Genomic DNA, 18,768 nt, shown 5'->3' on the forward strand with positions numbered 1-18,768 from the left:
CTGAAGATGCCCAGATACCACAGCACTCTTTCAGAGGACTTGAGGAGTCCATGTCCTGATGGGTCAGAGCTGTTTTGGCAGCACAAAGGGGGACCTATGCAATATTAGGCAGGTGGTTTTAATGTTATGGCTGATTTGTGTTTTTGAGTACACTCATGTGTTTAAGAGTGTAGGCTAGATTCCATCCAGGGGAAGTCCAGCGCCAGGTGGAATCCTACAAAACTGCCAATAATAACCAGCAGTAAATCAGGAGCTCCATTCAGGTCTTGGACGGTACCTCCAGGTCATGTTCTTGAGGTTTTTCTTCATACAGTCAGCCTCCTAGCGAGCTGGTTCAGCCGTTCACAGCTCTGCATATGTGCATATCAGGCTGTGTGTGTGTATGTGTGTGTGTTTGTGTCTAACCGTTGCGGTCTATAGCGAATGGCGTATCCTCTGTGGTGATCTGGTAGTTGCAGATTTGGCTGTATTGAGGAGAACAGTCCTGGTCTGAGGCCTGAACCTGCAGAATGCTGTCGTACACTCGGCCTTCCAGAACAGATCCAGAGTACTCCAAACTGCTGAACACTGGAGCAAACTCATTCACATCCCCAACCTGCACATGCACCACCGCCCTAAGAAAAGGGAGAGAGAGAGAGAGAGAGAGAGAGAGAGAGTTTCTGTAAGTGTTATGATCCCTTGTTAGTACTCTCCCTCTATCACCCTATCACATGCAATGCTCCTGCCATTGTGAGGGTGAGGACTGACCAACCACCGCCTCGACCTGCAACCAACACGCTCTGAGGACAGCGCCGTGCACCCAGCTCCGATGCAGCGGCTAGCAGAAGCCCATGCCGGGCAACATCGCACTTAAGTGACGTAGGGAGAGCAAGAGAGAGAGAGAGCAGGCCAATTAACTGTGCTCTCTCAGGCTCCGGCTGCTGAGGGCAGGCAGCATGACCCAGCAGTCGAAGCAGTGGCAGAGGTTTAGGTGCAGGTTGGGTTAAGTTTAGGTTAGATTTAGGTTAGAATTAGGTTTAGGTTGAAGTGTAGGTTAGGTTACGATTAGGTTTAGGTTGAAGTGTAGGTTAGGTTAAGTTTAGGTTGGGTTTAGGTTAGAATTAAGTTTAGGTTGCGGTTTAGGTTAGGTTACGATTAGGTTTAGGTTGAAGTGTAGGTTAGGTTAAGTTTAGGTTAGGTTTAGGTTAGAATTAGGTTTAGGTTGGAGTGTAGGTTAGGTTACGATTAGGTTTTGGTTGAGATGTAGGTTAGGTTAAGTTTAGGTTAGGTTTAGGTTAGAATTAAGTTTAGGTTGCGGTTTAGGTTAGGTTACGATTAGGTTTAGGTTGAGGTGTAGGTTAGATTATGTTTAGGTTAGATTTAGGTTAGAATTAGGTTTATGTGAAATAGGTCAAGTTGAGGTTGAGGTTAGGTTAGGTTTTGGTTAGGTTAAGGTTAGAATTAGGTTGAGGTGTAGGTTAGATTACGATTAGGTTTAGGTTGAGATGTAGGTTAGATTACGATTAGGTTTAGGTTGAGATGTAGGTTAGGTTAAGTTTAGGTTAGGTTTAGGTTAGAATTAAGTTTAGGTTGCGGTTTAGGTTAGGTTACGATTTGGTTTAGGTTGAGGTGTAGGTTAGATTATGTTTAGGTTAGATTTAGGTTAGAATTAGGTTTAGGTGAAATAGGTCAAGTTGAGGTTGAGGTTAGGTTAGGTTTTGGTTAGGTTAAGGTTAGAATTAGGTTGAGGTGTAGGTTAGATTACGTTTAGGTTTGGTTAAGTTTAGGTTAGGTTTGGGTTAGAATTAGGTTTAGGTTGAGGTTTAGGTTAGGTTAAGTTTAGGTTAGGTTTGGGTTAGAATTAGGTTTAGGTTGAGGTTTAGGTTAGGTTAAGTTTAGGTTAGGTTTGGGTTAGAATTAGGTTTAGGTTGAGGTTTAGGTTAGGTTAAGTTTAGGTTAGAATTAAGTTTAGGTTGAGATGTAGGTTAGATCATGTTTAGGTTAGATTTAGGTTAGAATTAGGTTTAGGTGAAATAGGTCAAGTTGAGGTTAGGTTAAGTTTAGGTTAGGTTAGGTTTAGGTTAGGTTTGGGTTAGAATTAGGTTTAGGTTGAGGTTTAGGTTAGATTATGTTTAGGTTAGAATTAGGTTGAGGTGAAATAGGTCAAGTTGAGGTTGAGGTTAGGTTACGTTTAGGTTAGGTTAGGTTTAGGTTAGGTTTGGGTTAGAATTAGGTTTAGGTTGAGGTTTAGGTTAGGTTACTTGTAGGTTAAACATAACTAAATAATAATAATTTCATTATTAAAATATAATATACCAACATAATAATATAATAATAATAAATAGAATTATAATAATAATAAACCAACATGACATAATAATTCTAACCGGAATTGCTGAAAAATTACAGAAAATGAATGAACAATAAATCGTCAACATACATTTATACAAAATAATGAAATAAAGAAGTTGCCAGAGGAAGTGACATCAGGAAGTGTGGGAAATGTTTTTTTTTGGATTGTTTGTAGACTTTATGCAGATAAATTTAATTTAATTTAAGCAGATCTTTGGGTCAAATATATGATTTATTACTGAAATTATATATTTTACAGAAAATAGCTATTCTGTATCATTAATAATTAACTATTATTATAGTAAACATCAACACAAAATGAAAATTAGACTGAATTATTTGATGTTAATTCAAGTTAAATGTATAAATCAGGGAGTGAAAACAGTAAACAGTCAATGTGTGGGCTGGGAGTCACTATGAATTGTGCCTAAAATATAAATCAAGCATTAATAATAGTGAAAAATGAATGTCATTAATATTATTGTTAATTTGATTTGGTGTTTGGAGACTAACTGATCTGAAAAAGAAGATTTTCTTGGAAAAGTAACAAAAGGTTTATGTGGGAGACATGAACTGTCTCCCCCAATTCTCTGTATCCTACAAATAACAGGCTGGAAAGAGTGGGAGACTGAGGGAGGGGGTTCTGAAGGAAAATGCAGTGCAATGATGAATGCATGGCATTTTCTGGTTTAAGGGCTGCTCTAATGGAAATGCCTGAAAAAAGGCTTTCAGGAGACCAGCAGAGGATCAGCAGCCCTCTGATGTTTTTATTTGTAGGGATGGACACTGATATCAGATGGTGATTAGTTCAAACCGCAGCATCAGCGTTCACATCAGCATTACAAATGACGAGATATTTAGAGCTGATGTACTAATTATCTTGCGGTACGGATGAGTGGCCACGTTTGCAGCTCTGCACCAAATGGGGTTTTTCATCATTAATGAAATAATGAGAGGCGGCATCCAGCGTGGATCTAGCGTTCATTTTTTAATGCAGAGTTAAACAGAGCTTTGCCTCCAAATCTACACCGGCTGCTGGGTTAGGTGCTGTAGAAGGTTGCTGCTGTGTGTGTATCTGCTGATATGGACAGGACTCTTATCCACTTCAGATCATCAGATCACGAGATGTCTTGATGGTTCACATTGAATAATATCTGCAAGGCGAACGAATTTGTCCCTGAAATGGTACGCATGTCCCCCTTGATACGTCCATTCACTTAGCCTTCGTCCTCTGAAAGCGCCATCCGAGGTCAATAGCACTATGTGCATTCGCAAAAAGCTGCTGAAATCTGATCTGACCATTAATATTCATGTCACTTGGACCTCATCTGAAAGTGACTCAAATCTGATTTGAAAAGATTGGATTGGACATGTCTGCACAGCCCTAAATAAAGTGAGATCTGCGTCATTGGCCGCACGAAATCCGATCTGACCATTCATATTCATGTCACTTGGACCTCATCTGAAAGTGACTCAAATCTGATTTGAAAAGATTGGATTGGACATGTCTGCACAGCCCATTGGCATTAACAGCGTTTTTTGGTGATCGGATCGCATTCAGATTTCGTTTGTTTGATTGAAAAGCCAGGTGTAAACACCCCCAAGACGCATTATGATCAGATCATGATCGAATCACTCAAATCACAGTCAGAGGTGGTTTGAGGAGAATCTCATTCACATTTAATACGAGTGTAGACAGAGTGTTTTTTCTTGTGATCGGATCCGTCAGCCAAGTGGCAATTCGTCTTAAAAAAAAAACAAAAAAACGTTAATACAAGTATTAATTACTGTGGATCTCGGCCTCTCTCTCAATCTCTCTCTCTCTCTCAAGTGTTTGTGTATTCCCCTCATGCTTGTGCTTATGTCCCGGTAGATGAGAGCATTTCGGATTTCGTTTAAATAGTCCGGGAATGTAAGAACCATCTACTGTTCCACCTCGTAGTAGAAGAACCCCCACCGTCTCCCGGAGCAGGACATTGTTCATCTCCCTGGAAATGCATTTTACTGACTAGTGTAAACAGAATCCGGTCAAAGTAGATGCAGATACCATCCGGATCCAAACCGCATGGTTCTACTTTGACTGGATTCTGTTCACACTAGTCAGTAAAATGCATTTCCAGGGAGATCAGATGGGATCCGATTTTACTTGTTGTTGTTTTCCAGTGTAACAAAAGCCATCATTCCTGATGAACTTTCTGTAAACAACAATGTCCTGCTCCGGGAGACGTTCTTCTACTACGCAGTGGAACAGTAGATGGTTCTCACATTCCCCGACTATTTAAATGAAATCCGAAATGCTCTCATCTACCGGGAAATAAGCACAAGCATGAGGGGAATACACAAACACTTGAGAGAGAGTGAGATTGAGAGAGAGGCCGAGATCCAATGTCCCAATACTTTTGTCCTTTTAGTGTACTTGTCCACCATGCCAAGTGTAAACAGGCTCATTAAGGTACAAAATCAGATTTGAGAACCACTTCAGCCTGGTAACGTGAACGCAGCCTTTGAAAACGTCTGGGACTGAAGTTTGTGGCGAGGACACAGGTCTCGATGATGAAGGTCCTATTTATGCAGGTGTCACTGCACAGTAGAACAGTGCTCCACCACTCTAGTCTGCTACGTCTACTAAATCTTCCTGCAATCCTACAACCACGAGACAAGACCCCAACCTACAGCAGCTGCATAAACAGCTATCTGAAAGCACGTTAATGCTTATAGTCTTCTCCTGCTTTGTGAGCATGTGCTAGGCAGCTGCTTAACGGCACCCATGGCTGCTACATTTTGGGACAAGGTCTGAGGAGTCAGAGTATTTACAAAGCTTTGAAATTAGCATGGTGAAGGACTTGAACCTTTATCAGCTCTGATAGCCCTCTGTCGACTGTACATGGCCATAGCTCAGAGCTGATGGGCGGAGCAGCCAGTGGTCCATTTAATGAGGGCTGAAGTCACTGGCCGCATCAAAACAGTTCCCGTCTGCTTCCAATGCAGCCCCTGGCCTTGCTAAATATACCCCAGCAGATTGGACTAGCATGTAGATCCACACAGGTCAGACTGACGGAGGCGAACGGGAGAGAAATACTGAAAAGGTAAGAGAGAATGCGGGGTCTATTATGCAGTGTCATACCCTCCATGTACAAATGTTTGTGGACACCCCTTCTAATGAATGCATTCACCTACTGTTGTCTTGTCTAGCTTGTCTAGTCTCTGTAGAAAAGTACTGCCAACACAATAGGCCTCTCTAGAGAAGATAGACATGAACCCATTGGCACCATGCCTAATGTCAGGTGTGGGCTAGTGCCAGGCATTGAGCTGTGGAGCAGTGGAAGAACTGTGTTCACTGGAATGATGGTGGTGGTGCTCCATCCAGTACTTTTGGGATTGGGGTTACTAATGAACTTACTAATGCTTACTAATGCTCTCATCACTGAATGCAATCAAATCCTCAAAGCAATACTCCTCCAAAATCTAGTAGAGAGTCTTCTTTCCTAGACAGTTACTCCAACAACGAATGTGCAGGTGTCCCGATACTTTTGTCCTTTTAGTGTACTTGTCCACCATGTTTGAAGTCTTTTGCCAAATATTAATTATCTTAGGAAAAGTGGCAAAATCAGGTAGTATATTCATGACCATTTAGTTCATTAACATTTAAGGGAGCTTTTAGAGGAATTCAATTCTTAACAAATGAATTATATGGAATTTTGGGCAATCCAAAATTTGGACTTTCCCTTAAGGTCTTGTTGAAGAAGAGCCAGAGTCAAAAATATTGATTCTAAAAAATAAGACACGTAATTGTTCATTTTCAGCATCTGTGACCCCATGAACTGCAGATATTATTGAGTTCATGGGAGCTCCAGGATCTCCAGAGGCAGGGTCTCCAAGGGCACCCTGTAATTGGAACACTGATGGTGTTTGGCGTCTCCAATGGTGTTTGGGGTCAATCAATGCTTCACGTCCACTGCACTAGTTCATCAGATGTGCTATGTTGTGTAGAATGTGGCATCATTATGATTGGACTGGAACTGGTCAACAAGTCTGAGTGGTGAATCGGCAAGCTTCAGCAGACTGGTCTACAGTGTGCAGGAACAACACAAATGGGAGGAGCTAAGCTACTGTTGGGCTGAATGGGAGGTCGAACGCACATGTTTTGATATACATGACCTTAAAAACTGGCTGTTTTGCAGCTTAGTTTATAGAATATATCTACGCTGATGGGTGCAGTGGTCTCGAAATGAGGGGTGTTCAGGTCAATTTCTGGCATATTGCTGCTATCCTGGCAATGGAAAACACAGCAGGAGCTCCACTAACTGAAAACAGTCTAGACAGACGTTCGTTTGTCAACAGTCAGACGTTCGTTCGTTGCTATCTTGGCAGTGAATTGTCAACACAGGCGCATGCAGCCCAACGCTTGTACACCCTCTCCTGCTTTACACCACTGAAATAGCAACCCACCAAGGTCAGTCTGACCGCACCTGGCTCTTAAAGGGAGCGAGGAGAGACATGCTGATTGGTTTATTAATGCATGTTATGCCCAAAACGAACACACCCATGATTCATTAAGAGACTCAGTACATGACTTTTGTGCGTTTTGAGCCGAGCAAGGCATAGTTACCATATGTCATTACCATAGCAGACACACCGACACGCCCCCTAAATCAAGCTGCATGGTTGACGGCTCGCCTAATGATCCCTAAAATAGGGCCCATAGGTGAACTAACATGCTACTACCCACCTTATAATAAAATATAATAATAAAAGTCCTACCAAGGGTTTGTACATGGTGTCATATTTGGTTTAAGGAAGGTTTAAAGAAGGTTCTTTACAAGCGAACATCTTTTTTTATGGTTCTTTATGAAACCAAATTCACTATTTCTATGCTATGACTCAACAAGCCCTTCGTAGCACCTTTATTTTTAAGAGTGTAATCAAAATAAACCATAATCAAGATCTAACCAGCAGCCAATTTGCATTTAAATTGCAAAACAACGCGGCAATCGATTTATTATAATAAATACATCTCAGAGCTTTTGTTCTTTTTTAATTATCTGGTAAATATGACTTTGTAAATAACCTAAAATAATCTTAAAATGATCTTCCAAATGTATTATTATGTGCTGTTCCAGTTCCGGCTTTGCTTCCCTTTCATAACAATTATATTTATGCTAATTAAGTTAATCCTCAATAATGGAGCATCTAACAACATTCACAGCACTGTGAATCTAAACAGAGAGAGAGAAAGAGAGAGGGAGAGGAAGTGAGGAGGATTTCTGAAGGCCGATGCTGTAGAGGAATAAATGTGATTGGCTATAAAGGCTTGACTCTACTGTAAAAACAATCATTTTAATTATTCATTATTAAACTGCATTAAATAAGGCCTAGAAGGCCCCGGCCCAGAAGTTGCTCTGCTCGTAGAGGATTGCTGACACTCTAATTCTTGTACTATAAGGATGGACACTAATACCAATTGTGCACACTCAGGCTCCGGCTGCTGATGGCAGGCAGAATGACTCAGGATTCCAGCCAGTGATCACTATGGCCAGTCCGCCGAACCACCATTTGGAGCCCCGATATTGCTGTAATCTAATTTGCATATTATCTCAGAACTGTGACTAACTAAGCTGTGTGTTAATCCTTTTTTGGGAGACCTTTTCGAATTTAATTGTGTATTAAACCTACTGGCCAGACACCAGTAGATCATTTACAGATGTTCAAGCTGTTACCAGACTGTCAGCTGAAACTCAGAATTACAGAATTTGAATTTTCATAAAAAATATTATGCAAATGTGCTGAAGGCAGCTCAGAATGCAGACCTGTGTTTATCTTGGCATAGTTCAGTATATGGAAGTGGCAAACCCTGACCCTCACACAGCTGTTCCTCCTTCAGAAGAACATCCAGCAGAGCCAAAACAGAGCTCTAAAACAGGCCAATTCCAAAACCTCAAAACTGTTACATCACAGTCTTGACTACTGCAGAAAGCCTTTTAAGGCCAAATACGGCAGCTAAAATGCTAAATGTTAGCCAACCAGGTAAAGCACTGCTTGAAGAAGGGTGCTCAGCTGTGATTACAGAAGTATTGATTAGCTGATTAGTTTTATCCATTCAGTTTTATCCCTAAACCACACACACACACACACACACACACACACATACACACAGACTTTGTTTTTTGAATAAATCTCCATTAGTGCTCATCCTCCTCTCTGACACACTGACATATTGACCGTCAGCGCTGCTAAAATACACCCGATTTCCCTCTAATCTCTAACCTCAATCCTCACTGTGTGTGTCAGTGTGTGTGTGGATGCATGCATTTGTGTGTGTTGAGTATTGACGGACAATAATCCTGTCTGGATTAAAAAGATACAAGGTGATAATGATGCTCTCATGCTTAATTCTCATCTCTCTCTCTCTCTCTCTCTCTCTCTCTCTCTCTCTCTCTCCCTGTCTCTCGCTCTCTCTGCAGTAGGTTAATAATTTATGGATGCTGGTCGTGGTCACTGTTGTTCGCGTCTCTCTGAATCTATCATTCTGTCACGCTGCGCCGAATTGTCCCTTTTCCTGTCCTCTAAATCTCTCTTCCCTATAACCCCCTACCACACACACACTCATCATGTCATGAATCATGTATGTGTGTGAGGGTGATGTGTAACACACACACACACACACACACACACACACATGCAGCAACAGATGTGGATGTGTTTTGGGACACCAGAGGAAAGCAACAAATCCCTCATAAACATGTGTTTACATATATATATATATGTGTGTGTGTGTGTGTGTGTGTGTATGAAAGCAACTTGACATGGGCTATAGAGAGGTATAAAGCCCCCCAGCATTGAGCTATGGAGCAGTGGAAGAACTGTGATGAACTCAGGAATGATGGTTGGTGCTCCATCCAATACTTCTGTGATAAATAGATGAGTTGAGGTGAGATGAGGTGGGGTAGTGATCAATGCAATCAAATCCTCACAGCAATGCTGCTCAAAAATCTAGTAGAAAGTCTTCTTCCAAGGACGGTAGAGACAGTTAGTCCAACAAAAGCAGGGTCAGCTCTCATTAATAGCCTTAATTTCAGAAGAAACAATCACTGAGAGTGTGTCCAAATACTTTTGTCCATTTATTGAATGCAATTATGACCTCATATGTATGACACAATGTCCTAGACAACCTTTTTTTTTTTGGTAAACACTCACCTCACCCCCGCCCCCCCAAAAAAGTAGTCCATCAGCATGACAATCAATTTCCAAGACAAATGAGATGAGCTACTTTGGTTTGGATCAGATATTTTGCCTGGTTTTTGTGAGCCAGACTGGCTGTGACTGAAATGACTACGTTGATTGATTACGTTTAAGGCCACTATTGAGTACGTCATAGTGCCATATTTCCCTGAGTGTCTGAACCACAAATTGGAATTCGAACCTGATTTGGAGGGCACTACGCTCTCCCACAATGCACTTGTAATTGATCATAAATGGCATAGCTCTCTACCCAGGCTGAATGTTCACCGAAATGCTTTGTGAGTCTCGTTATTAAGCAGCAGGGAGCACAACGAACCGGAGCTGACGATGTTTGCTCATTTAGCTGAGCAAGTGTTACAGGTTACAAGCCACCAGACTCTGTGCACACTTTCACATCATTTCCCACGCAGTTCGTCAACAGGGGGCTGATGTTTCTAAGCAACATGGTGGCCGAGGATTAGAGTGCTTTTACTGAATTGGTGTGTACGGAGGTTGTTCCTGCAACCGGTGCAGGTCACGCATGGTGATGATGACTAGCAGTACATAGTTTCTACCAGTAATTAGTGAACTAAAGAAGACTTGTATGACTGTATGTAAAAAATAAAGATTATTCAAACGGTTCTTTGAGGGATACCATGAGAATGAAAAGCAAACGTGAGATTTACAGACATATGGAATAACTGAAGAGCCCAGATGTAAACAAATGCCCCTCACAGAATCATAACACACCCCTTAAAGACACCCGCCCACCCACAATATTTATCCCTAGAGCGAAGAAAAAGAAATGGAGAAATGGAGAAAGAAAGAAAGATAGGGAGAGAGAGAGGAGAGGAAGAAAACATAATAAATAATAAAAAATATATAATAATAATAATAAAAATTTATGAATAAATAAATAAAAAGGGGGGTAGTTAATACAGAGGTTAGTGAGTAAAATGTCAGGTCAAGTCAAGTCAAATTTATTTGTATAGTCTTTTACAACTGTTGTCGTCACAAAGCAGCTTTACACAATCAGTAATTAGTAAAAGAAAAAATGAATAAAATAAAATAAAAATATATGAAATATCTAAGACCCCCAGTGTGCAGCCAACGGTGACAGTGGCAGGAAAAACCCCCTCAGAGCTGGAGGAAGAAACCTTGGGAGGAACCACGACTCACAAGGGGGACCCGACCCGTCCTCCTCTGGTCAGAACTATTTATAAATTATTGATAAAAGTTACCACCAAACCATCAATACTGTTGAACTGCTCTGATCATAATCATAATATATTAATCATGGTTTAGAATATCTTAATATAGTCATGGCAGTGATGGTCAGAGTAATGAGAGTAATGATAGTTAATAGTGGCAGATAGTTAAGAGTCCAAATATGGACAAGCTATTTTATCTTTCAGTCAGTGTGACATTGTCATTGTATATAATCTAAAAGAGGAGACCATGGCTTATGAGGTTCCTCATGAGGGTGTATCATAGTTTTTCCTGCTTGAGATATGATAGGATTTCCTGGATCTACCTATTATAAGTTGGAGGAGAAGTACACTCCAGTTCCATTTAAGCAATATAATCCAACCATTCTTAGGAAGAAATGTTAAATGTGAACATTTCTGTTCTTTAAAACACATCATGAATCTGACATAGACTTTCTGTTTGGACTTTCCTCAAGGACAAAGTTTATGTTTGTGGCAGTGTGATGTGGAGTGAAGGGTTAGTACTGTGTGGTTTGGCTCTGGGGGCTCTTGAGATTCTGGTATCTATGAGTGTGAAGAACCTTTTGTCGATCCACTTGTTGAGGATTGTGAGTATGGCTGAGAAAATCATCTGTAAACCACAAAAAACAGTAATGTGAGAGATATGCGTCCAGTGGTAGAAAGAAAGCCCACCAAATTGTGGGGGGTCTTACTCATCCTCAGTTTTGTTTTTTTGTTATTTGATTTGCTCCCACAAGTAATAATATTAGGAATTATTAAGAATCCCTATAGATTTTTTCTAATGAGCTCTTATATGGCCTAAAATCACACCAGCGATACATCAAAGTCCTAACTGAGTTCAAGATCTCTGTAAATGTAGTTTTTACAAGTAAAAATTGTCATGTCAGAGGTTTACTAGTAACATCAGATCTACAGATCTACTATAAAGCCATTCTGACTAGTATCATATCCAGAACGACATCCTTAATGTAATATAGGCTAATTTTGTGTTAGATCTTTGATTTACATAGAATTTCACTCTCTCTAGAATTACAATTTTACTTGTAAAAACTCACAAATACACATATATAGAATTCCTTATATTCCTTATATTACATATATAGTAATTCTGACTAGTAAAACTCAATATCATCAATATTATATATATCTATATATATATATGAATAATATTTTTATACAATTTTATTATTATCATCAATATGATTAATATTACTATATATTACGTAAACTGTAGATATCTAAAATAACATTGACCAGATCTAAAACGTATTAACTACATACATAAATTATGCAATTATTATTAAAACTACATTAGATATATCTAGAATTATCATAAGGTAGTTTACTTTAAAGTAGTACGGTTTTAAAACCATATTGTTGCTGTCCTGCAAAAACCTTGCATCTTCATTTTTGCTATGTTTTATATGTTAAATCTGACAGTTTACATTATGTCCAAATTCCACAATGAATGGACCAATAGAAATGCTCCAACTGGCTTGGAATAAATTGACTTCCACTGAAACCCTGTACATAGACCCACACTTCCATTCTTCACCCTCATAATTAACACCAGTTTCACTGACCCTACAATAGAACCCTGTGGGACTCAACTACACAGACTATGCTGAATGGGGATCATGTGATTGTGCATAAGCATTAAGAATAATAAGCAAACAGTTCAAAAGGTTAAGAATGTTTTTTTTTCTTATTCTGTGCCGTTGCCATGTAGAAGATCCAAGGTTTTTGCATGACAGCAATTCTTACTGGTTTTCTGGCCATGCCTTTGGACAATAATGCTACCTCTCCCAGGCAATCCAACTGGGGGCGATCAAGACCCAGCTTGTGTCCGAGCAGCAAGTGACACTGATAGCTCCCCCACATTTCCCCCACAGCCGCCTAGATGCCTCCTCCGCTGCCTCTGCGATGGTTCTGATGGCCTACATATTGAGTAAACCAGCGATGCCCGAGAGGCTGTAGGTTTTACACAGCCACTGAGCTGCAAAGCCTACTCTCCTCCACCACTGCCTGCAGCACTCTTCCTCCAAGTCCGGGTACTTGGCTTGCTTTCCATCATTGCTGTCTTCCATCTTCTCCTCCCAGGACAGAGAAAGCTCCAGCATGACCATCTGCTTTGATGTTTGCAAAACCAGCACCATGTCTGGTCTCATGGTGGTCTCTGAATCTGTTTATCCAGGTCCACCCTCATTTACCAGTCATGTGCTGTCCCTCTGACAGGGGGCTGGAGCTTCACTTGAGCTCTGGCCTATTCCACTGCCTGCCCTGCAGGTCAAAGGTGCTTAGAGTGGTCCTTGGCACTGCAGATGGTCCTGCTATGAGCTGTAGTGACCTTCACCTAGTTCTTCTTTAGGGACCTTTCAGCTAAACAGGCTGGATGGACTTAGTAGAACGTCAAGGACTCTTTACCTGGTTTAACGGTCTGACCACATTTCAGGTCAACTGTATGCAATAGGTTCGTATACTTGGAGTTGAATGGAGGGCTAAGAATCTATGCAGTGGGTCCACATAAAGTGCTATCCAGCCAATTCTTGGTCATGCTCCTTTAAGTGGGAACAAAGGACCGTAGTCGCTGCAAATAAAGCCATAGAAATCAATGCCTCTTACAGTGCCTTTGAAACTACAGGCTCCAACAGCTACTGCTCGTCACTTTATCCAAATAAGCTGGGCTATGGAACCTCATCTGACGTTTCACATTGTGTTCATCGGTGTAAGACTCTATTATTCACACACTCCCTCAAAGCTTAGAGAGAGCGAAGCCTGAGAGAATAGAACAGAATCAGCTTCATTTAATGAGAGAGAGAGAAAAGCTGTGTGAGTGAAGGAAAGGATGTCACTACATCAGCATCAATATACAATAACTGTCCAAATGTTTGTGGACACTTCTTCTAATGAATGCATTCAGCTACACTGACAAAAGATGTGCAAATGCACACACACACAGCTTGTCTAGTCCCTGTAGAGAAGTACTGGCTATAGAATAGGACTCTCTGGCGCAGATGAACATGATGAACCTATTGGCACCATGCTGCCTAATGCCAGGCAAAAAAAACCCAAAAAACTTTATTTAAGACATTTATTTAAGGCATATTTGACTATAAGTGGTCAATACAGCATTATTTAGTCTAATGATGATTTTAAAGGTCATTTTATTCCTTAAATGTGCAGACCTACCACCAAAAAGAGTTAATAAGGCTTTAGTCATTTTCTGTGAACTAGGCTTTAAGTCCCACAGCTGAAATGATTTTGATTGGTCCTTGACTGGAGTTTGACTGTCTGATGTCCCACCCCTGCAACTCAAATGATGAATGTCATTGGTTCTGCAAGTGAGCTATCCTGCCGCCAGCTGACCTTATGATTGTGATTGGTTGTGTGGCTGAGTGTGACTGTCTGTTGTCCCACCTCTCAGCTGACCTTATGATTGTGATTGGTTGTGTGGCTGAGTGTGACTGTCTGTTGTCCCGCCTCCCAGCTGACCTTATGATTATGATTAGTTGTGAGGCTGAGTGTGACTGTCTGTTGTCCCGCCTCCCAGCTGACCTTATGATTATGATTGGTTGTGTGGCTGAGTGTGACTGTCTGTTGTCCCGCCTCCCAGCTGACCTTATGATTGTGATTGGTTGTGTGGCTGAGTGTGACTGTCTGTTGTCCTGCCTCCCAGCTAAACATATGATTTTGATTGGTTGTGTGGCTGAGTGTGACTGTCTGTTGTCCCACCCCCAGCTAAAATAATGATATTGATGGCTTCTGTCGTTTAGTTTGACAGTTGTTCCGCCCCCAGCTGAAAGGATGATTTTTATTGGTTTGATCGCTGTGCTTGGCTGTCTTTTGTTCCATCTCCATCTGAAATGATGACTTTGATTGGTTCTGAGCTAAGATTCACTGTCTTCTATCCCACCCCCATCAGAATAGATCATTTTAATTGGTTATGTGCTAGGATGTACTGGTTGTTGTCCCACCCCCTAGTTAAAATGATGATTTTGATTGGTTCTGAGGCTGAGGTTGACTGTATGTTGTCCCGCCCCCAGCTAAAATTATGATATTGATTGGTTCTGTGCTAAGACTGACTGTGTTGTCCCACCTCCCAGTTAAACTTGTTTGTAGTTTGATTGATACTGTGGAAAGATTCACTGTCTTCTGTCCCACCCTCATCAGACTAGATGATTTTAATTGGTTATGTTCTAGGATGTACTGCCTGTTGTCCCACCCCCTAGTAAAATGATTTTGATTGGTTCTGAGGCTGAGGTTGACTGTATGTTGTCCCACCCCCAGCTGAACTTATGATTTTGATTGGTTGTGTGTCTGTGTTTGACTGTTTCTAGTCCCGCCCCCAGTTAAAATGTTGATTTTGATTGGTTCTGTGCTAAGACTGACTGTGTTGTCCCACTTCTCAGTTGAAATGATGACTGATTCTGCCGCTGTTCAGTTTAGGGACAGTAGAGGCTTTTTTCGGATTAAAAATGGTAAATCTATGGCCCAGCACTTTGAAACGTGGTGATTCAATTAAATGCCAGCTCACCCTCGTGGTTCCAGTGGCCATGGCTACAGCCTTAGTAAATCAAGCATTAATTTCAGACACACTGTGAGTGCACATTACAGTAGCAGCAAAGTACATTTGGTGCTGCATCTGTGCTCAAATGTACATCAGACAGAGGGAAAAGTCAAATGAAAGTTTAATGGCTTTGGTCCAGAACAAAAACACAAAATCAGTGAAAAGATAGAAAGGACTAAAAGGATGATGGAAACAAGGGCAGAATGATGATGTGTTGAGGGCGCGAGAGAAAAGAAGGCAGAGCGAAGGAAAAAAAGAAAGCCTGCCAAAGAGATTTCCAGATTGAAGGAAGAAAATGGTAAAGGTCAGGAGACAGCGTGAGTCAGGAGGGAGAAGGCGGAAGAGACAGAGACGGAGGGGAAAGGACAAAGGTAATGGTTTGACAGATATGTCATGTTGGGGCTTTTTATTGTGAGCACTAAGGAGGGATGATTCATGGGAAATGTAGTTTTAAGACTGGGGTGAGCACCTTACATCACCATCTCCATACACACCCACACACTCATATAGTTTAAAACTATGGAATTAAGGCACAAAAGTATTCTCAAAACATGTGTCACACAACAGAAAACAAGACAGGAAGTGACAACAACGGTCTGAAGCTCTTTTCCTGAGTGAGTTCAGCTTAAATCATGTTAATTAGGTAGGAGAATACAGAGCTAGGAGTCTTAACCAAAGACTCTTATTGGTGTAGAGTGGTTTGCTTGGCTGGTTTGGGAATTGCCACTCTAGGCCCATTTACCAGACCCCTCCACTCTAGGCCCGTTTACCAGACCCCTCTACTCTAGGCCCATTTACCAGACCTGTCCACTCAAGACTCGTTTACCAGACCCCTCCACGCTAGGCCCGTTTACCAGACCCCTCCACTCTAGGCCCATTTACCAGACCCCTCCACGCTAGGCCTGTTTACCAGACCCTTCCACGCTAGGCCCATTTACCAGACCCCTCCACTCTAGGCCCATTCACCAGACCCCTCCATTCTAGGCCCATTTACCAGACCCTTCCACGCTAGGCCCATTTACCAGACCCCTCCACTCTAGGCCCATTCACCAGACCCCTCCATTCTAGGCCCATTCACCAGACCCTTCCACGCTAGACCCATTTACCAGACCCCTCCACTCTATGCCCATTCACCAGACCCCTCCATTCTAGGCCCATTCACCAGACCCCTCCACTCTAGGCCCGTTTACCAGACTACTCCACTATATGCCCATTTACTAGACCCCTCCACTCTAGGCCCATTTACCAGACCCCTCCATCTAGGCCCATTTACCAGACCCCTCCACTCTAGGCCCGTTTACCAGACCCCTCTACTCTAGGCCCTTTCACCAGACCCCTCCACTCTAGGCCCGTTTACCAGACCCCTCCACTCTAGGCCCGTTTACCAGACCCCTCTACTCTAGGCCCTTTCACCAGACCCCTCCACTCTAGGCCTGTTTACCAGACCCTTCCACGCTAGGCCCGTTTACCAGACCCTTCCACGCTAGGCCCATTTACCAGACCCTTCCACGCTATGCCCATTTACCAGACCCCTCCATTCTATGCCCATTTACCAGACCCCTCCACTCTAGGCCCATTTACCAGACCCCACCACTCTAGGCCCATTTACAAGACCCCTCCACTCTAGGCCCATTTACCAGACCCCTCCACGCTAGGCCCATTCACCAGACCCCACCACTCTAGGCCCATTCACCAGACCCCACCACTCTATGCCCATTTACCAGACCCCTCCACTCTTTCCGTTGTTTCCTTTTTTTCCAGACGACCCATTCAGGTAGTGGATATGCATGTCAACCGGCCGGTTGACTTGCCCAAATAGGGCAATTCAAGGCATGAACTAAATAAAACATGGACAAATGTGTCCATTCCTTCAAATACAGCCTCATCTGCATGTTGTATTTGTTTACTGAGTAAATTGTAACGTTTATAGCTACATACTTATCTAGATGTAGCTATAGTGGTTGGTAGTGGTAGTGGTTGGTGTGGCGCAACGGATAACACCAGTACCATTGAGCTACTATACCATACACCATCCAGTGGGAGACTGGAGTCTGATTCCCGCTCTGGATGACTATCCTGTGCTACACCAATAAGATTCCTTGGGCAAAAGACTCCTAACATTACATTGGCCCACCTCTGTAATACAAGTAACCTTGTAAGTGGCTCTGCATAAGAGTGTCAGCTAAATGCCATTAATGTAAATGTAATGTTCCAAAGATCTGCCGAAGGTAAAGCACCTACGATCCAATCTAACAAGGAAGTAGCCGATATCATCTTGTGCAGTGTTTATGTTAAGCTAGCATTAGCAATAGTGTTAGCAAATATCTGATGGGCCGCCTTATGCCAGTCTACTTCCGTTTTCAGCTTTCAGGCAGTGATATCTATTTAGAGAACTTACTATAATAAAGGCATTAACCAAAGCGTAGAGAATACACTATATGGACAAAAGTATTGGGACACCTGCTAATTCACAATTTCTTCCAAAATCAAGGGTGTTAAAAAGGGTTGATCCTACTTTTGTTGGAGTAACTGTCTCGACTGTCCAGGGAAGAAGACTTTCTACTAGATTCTGGAGGAGCATTGCTGTGAGGATTTGATTGTATTCTGTGTCAAGAGCGTTGGATAGTGAGGTCAAGATGTTGGATATTGATCACCACCCCAACAAATCCCAAAAGTACTGGATGAAACACCATCCATCATTCCGGAGAACACAGTTCCACTGATCCACAGCTCAATGCTGGGGGGCTTTATACCCTTTTAGCCCATTTAGCCCACTCCTGGCATTAGACTCTATAGTATGCAGGGTATCTTTAGTAAAATGCCTAGCAAATGTTAAAAGCCAGCCAAAGGGTATCTGTAAAGTGTCAGGCAAGGTAATACAGTGATAGGAAGCGTAGTGTACTTTATGCACTTTACCACAAAGGCTGTGTACTGGTTTAGCAGAAGCACTCAATGCTGAAATGCCACTTCATCCGGCAGTTAATTACAAAATGAAGTGGCGTTTGTACGAGAACAACGGCTAAAGAGAGAGATGGTATGTAGTGTATATACAAAGTCATAGCTCATGTGGCAATTGGGCTTTCATCAGGCACTGCAGCAGTTGAGAGAAGCAGCTTTCAAGGTCGATATGATTTAACTGATGCACTTGGAGAAACGACGATAATGGCTGGAATAACACAATGCATGTAGCGACATTCCCCCATTCAGCCTCTGCATGAAGCCTGAGACCCTTACAGTTAAGACTAGACTATACCCCCCGATTCACTCTGAAGCACTCCACTCTTCATCAGACTGCTTTTGTGATTTCGCAGCTGGTCTAACTTCATTTCATCAGCTTCGAGAAACGTGGCTCTGAGTTCTGGAAACCACGCTGAGGTGGATTGATGTGGCAGCAGTCCCGGTTTGATGCTGGTTAATAATTAG

The 18,768-nt window shown here is 42.1% G+C and overlaps 1 protein-coding gene across 1 annotated transcript in view; it reads right to left on the reverse strand.

Moving 5' to 3' along the window:
- The window catches only part of clstn2b (calsyntenin 2b), a gene marked incomplete at its 5' end in the record, with an annotated part of 119,113 nt that overhangs the window by 67,053 nt on the left and 33,292 nt on the right, over window positions 1-18,768 (reverse strand). Inside the window, one exon of the mRNA XM_072690961.1 lies at window positions 406-614. Within this exon, the coding sequence (XP_072547062.1) occupies window positions 406-614 (209 nt within the window). The remainder of the gene's footprint in view (window positions 1-405; window positions 615-18,768) is intronic.

This window comes from Salminus brasiliensis, chromosome 11 (genome assembly GCF_030463535.1).
Source record: "Salminus brasiliensis chromosome 11, fSalBra1.hap2, whole genome shotgun sequence".
NCBI lineage: Eukaryota > Metazoa > Chordata > Actinopteri > Characiformes > Bryconidae > Salminus > Salminus brasiliensis.